Source organism: Carassius carassius, chromosome 34, assembly GCF_963082965.1.
Source record: "Carassius carassius chromosome 34, fCarCar2.1, whole genome shotgun sequence".
Taxonomy (NCBI): Eukaryota; Metazoa; Chordata; class Actinopteri; order Cypriniformes; family Cyprinidae; genus Carassius; species Carassius carassius.
Genome location: NC_081788.1, coordinates 20,602,034 through 20,606,257, shown reverse-complemented (window position 1 = coordinate 20,606,257; position 4,224 = coordinate 20,602,034). Strand labels below are relative to the sequence as shown.

General features: G+C 37.9%; 1 protein-coding gene across 1 annotated transcript; it reads right to left on the bottom strand.

The window, feature by feature from the left end:
• Positions 1 to 488: 488 nt before the first annotated feature.
• On the bottom strand, positions 489 to 4,019 carry LOC132115024 (uncharacterized). Its single transcript, XM_059523445.1, has 4 exons — positions 3,718 to 4,019; positions 2,131 to 2,292; positions 886 to 978; positions 489 to 773 (listed from the first exon to the last, which is right to left on the bottom strand). Exons 1-4 carry the CDS (start codon positions 3,913 to 3,915, stop codon positions 489 to 491), a joined length of 738 nt encoding a protein of 245 aa, XP_059379428.1. The 5' UTR covers positions 3,916 to 4,019.
• Positions 4,020 to 4,224: the final 205 nt, after the last annotated feature.

Below are 4,224 nucleotides of genomic sequence, written 5' to 3'. Positions count from 1 at the left end.
CTGCCGAGCTCTCCATTAGACAATAGCATAAATATTTGATCTTGGGTGATACGGGTTTGCAAAGGTTTAGCACATGCTCATCCAGACAAGAGCTCACACTTCAACATCTTGTCTCTCCTTAACCTGCAGTCTCCTCTTTTCCTTTCATCCCGTTCTCTTTCTTTCCTTTCTCTCCTTCCCAGCCACTCTCTCTCTCTCTCTACACTGTAAAAAAATATATGCCTCTCCAACATAAAAATTTCTAGTGACCCATTGCACCTAAAATTTTTAGTTCGCCCAATTTAAGTTGTGGAAACCAACTTTTTTGTGTTGTGCTGGCTACCCCTGCATGTAGACTGAACTTGAAATAGAATGTTGTGTCAATTAAATATTTTCTGTTGACTAAACATAGCTTGTTGGGCCAACAAGCAGACTCAGATTGAAATAAAATGTTGTATTAAATATTTAATGTTGGTCAAAATAGTCTATTTTTCATTATTTCAAATAAATTACACACTATGCTTTGATAAAGAACATTTTATGTATTTATTTAAATACATATGAACTTGCCTGTTAGGCTCAAGTAAAATATTACACAAGTATTCAACCAGTTCCGAAACAAGCATCATGAGGGCATTTGTGAAATCTCCCAGATTGTCCATGACAACTTCCTCCTCCAGTACTATAGCCACATTGACCACTGTGGCATATGGTCCTGAGTTGGTAGAACTGTCAGTCACTTCCAGGATCCCCATTTTCATGGCCTTTTTGTGTGGCCCCAGTGCCTCAGTATCCTGTGAAACACAATAAATGACTTTTAGTGTCAGACTGAAAGCATAATGTCTTATGCAATCACTACTGCATCACAAACAGTAATACCATAATAAAGATATTCAAATTAATTACCTTAATAGCCTTTGAAATTGAAGCTGGCTCTCTCAAGTGCAGGGGAAGACCACGAAGAACAGCAGACCCTCTATAAGTAGTTAGATCTGTGGTCTGCCAAAAAGACCATCAATAATACATTATTAAGTCACTTAATTAACAAAGAGGTTACACATATACTCTACAAACAGTTTAGGATCACCTACTCTTTTCACCATTGGGCGTCATTTCAACCAACTTCATGAAATAGTTACCTGAAATACATTAAGATTACAATCTGCGGGGTATAATCAGCTAACAAGTGCAGCAAGTCTACAGATCCCTTAAAGAGATACTCCACCAAAAAATGAAAGTTCTGCCATCATATACTCACCCCCATGTTGTTTCAAACCTGTATGAATTTCTTCTGCTGAACAGAAAGGAAGATATTTAGAAGAATGTCAGTGGGGTATCCCTTTAAGACTGTTGGAATAACATTCCCCGAGTCTACTTAGGTTAGATACTGAGAGTGGTTTTCTAACAGTCCTAAAATAGATCTCAAACATGCTGTGCGCTCGTTGGCTGTTTTTTGTTCAGTCATATTGACCAAAAGCATGTCAGGTGACTTTCATGAGGCTGGTCAAGATTAACCAATGGGGAAATGAGTCAATTTTGCACAGTATGTACTGTAGGTGCTGGTCAAACGGAGCTATATGATAGGAGAAAAACAGCTTAATACTACACCAAAATATTTCTCTCTAATGCATACATGTTGATCTCAAGGTCTTAATCAGGGAAGCTGACTGCTTTGCCCATTTTGTTATCCATACCAATTGAAACAATAAAATAGCACCATAATCAAAATCTCACCGAGGTTCCATGTACACCCCATGTAAATAAGATAATGTAAACAATACGTGTGACATCCCACAAACAAAAAATAAGCCATCATCTCTGAACGCCATTTATGGCATACATTATATTATGCATATGCGGGATTTGTACATGTATTGTAGATCATCAACATCAAGTATACATTGAACCTTTTTGACAAATTCTGATCATATAATGTAATTCTATTGCTCACATAATGAGCAATGGATAAATGTCACAAGACAAAGTATCAACTCAACTGCCAGAGACCTTGAGTTTAAAATGTTGAGTTTTGCAGTTAAGTTTTTGTGGAGCACTGAGCTGTTGGCAGTTTCTTCTCTTAAACAGGTATCAGTAAATTATGTTACACTGTTTAACACTGTTATATTTTATACAAAGAAATGATTAACATACCTGGGCATCCAGTTGTCCAGAAGTTAATCCAAGTTGTTCCACCTTCCCTGTCTTGCTTTGGCTCTGTACATCTTTAGCAAACCCTGGGTGTGATTGTCCAGCGATGTCAGGAATGGCTGACTTCAGGTCAATACGGTAGATGTGGAAGAATTCAGCACAAACCTGAGGGTAGTGAAAGATTCAGAAGCAAACAATTAAAAGCAAAGCAAATTATATCCTAGCCTAAATTATCAGTCACTCTGTAATAGCAAAAGCACAAGTTGTCTAGACTAACTGTCTGTTACAGTCAATTATCATATATATCATAAGCCAAAATGCAAATGGAATTTGAAAATATTGACCATTAAAAATATTAAACGGAAACATGTAACCGTTGGCAAACTGATAACGTTAAACAGCTTACAATTATGGTAACATTAGCAGCTATTCGTTTTCGTGTTAGCACAACTTTTTATTTATTTATTTATTTTTATCGGACTGAAATGTTATTTCACTCTTGCAAAAGGAGGCTTTGTGCAAAGTACTAGCTGCTAACACGAAGGCACACGTGCTTTGAATGCAAATAACTGTTAGAACTAACGTTAGCCTAAATTATCAGTCACTCTGTAATAGCCATCATAGACAGTAAAAGAAATGGACACAGCGACCCCATTGGAACTCAATTGAGACAAGTGAAGCCCATTTTTAGCACTTCCGTTTCTGACGCTGACTCAAACTAAGATTGATGACGTCAGCAACCTGTCTGACAGATGTAAATCTTCTAGTGGCTGTGCGTGCAAACTGCCATCGTTAATCTTGCAGAGACGGCGAGCTTGAGCGGGGAGTTCTTTGGCGTGAGTGAGCAGGAGTAAGTATTCTGATTAATTATTTTGTATAGTATTTTAAAATGTAACGCCAGTACGCCATATTAAGTTAATTGCCTGCGAGCTTCTCCTTCTGTCTGTACGGTAATTTCTCTACTGTGCAACAGAGAGTCGAGTGGTTATGACGCAATCGTTAGCCTTTTTTTTACAAAAAATGTTTATACGGGGCCATAATGTAACATAGAAGGTAATGGAGCCCTTTATACATTGTTGTGTATCTTTAGAAATAAATAATGGACAAATGGAGTCTTTAAACGCCTCAGATGTAAAGTTATTCGCTGTCAAAGTGACGCCAAAATGAATGCAAAGTCAATGGGATGCTAACGCAAGTGAAGTTCTGCTACAAGATGGCAGCTCGCGGCCGACTTCAACTTCCGGTCGACTTCCTTGCCGCCTGGTAATAGCAAAAGCGCAAGTTGTCAAGTCTAGCTGTCTGTTACAGTCAATTATCATACATATCATAAGCCAAAATGCAAAAGGAATTTAAAAATATTGACCATTAAAAATATTAAATGGGAACATGTTATGCTTAACCGTTAGGGTCGACTTTAAATCACATGCCAGTTGGAAAGGAATGCTAAGCTTTATGAGTTAAACATGTTATTTTCCAGCACTGCTAATGACTGTAATTACTCACAATAAATATATTTCAAACTTTGTTGATAGACAATAGATATATTCTTAACCTAAATTTGCTCATTACCTCGCAGCACAAAGCACTCACCACTGCAATGTCGTGACTCGTGGTGGGGGAAATTCCAGCCTGCCGCCTGGTAGAACTCCTTTGCACATGCTCAGACGATTGACGCTGTTCCCTCTTGCTCGGCCAACATAATATTTTTTGTGCAACGTTAAAAGTTCTCTCAACACAATTATTTATTTTCTCTTGATGAACATTTTGTAGTACAATCATGGAAATCATGCAATCATTGACCAAACATATTTTTATTTTTTGACACAACCATTATGTTGAGCCAACATGTAGTTCCTCATTTGTACAACTTTTTGCATCAGTAATTTTTTACAGTGTATTCTCCATTGCTCATCACCCCCTGCCCCTTTTTTTGCACTGCAGAATGATTCCCCACTCCTGATGCAGCAGCAGCATTAAGACTTTTTAGTGTGAATGGATGAGAAGCTTTAACCCCTCATAAAGTGATGTGACATACAGCCAAGTATAGTGACCCATACTTGGAATTTGTGCTCTGCGTTTAACCCATCCAAGGTGCAC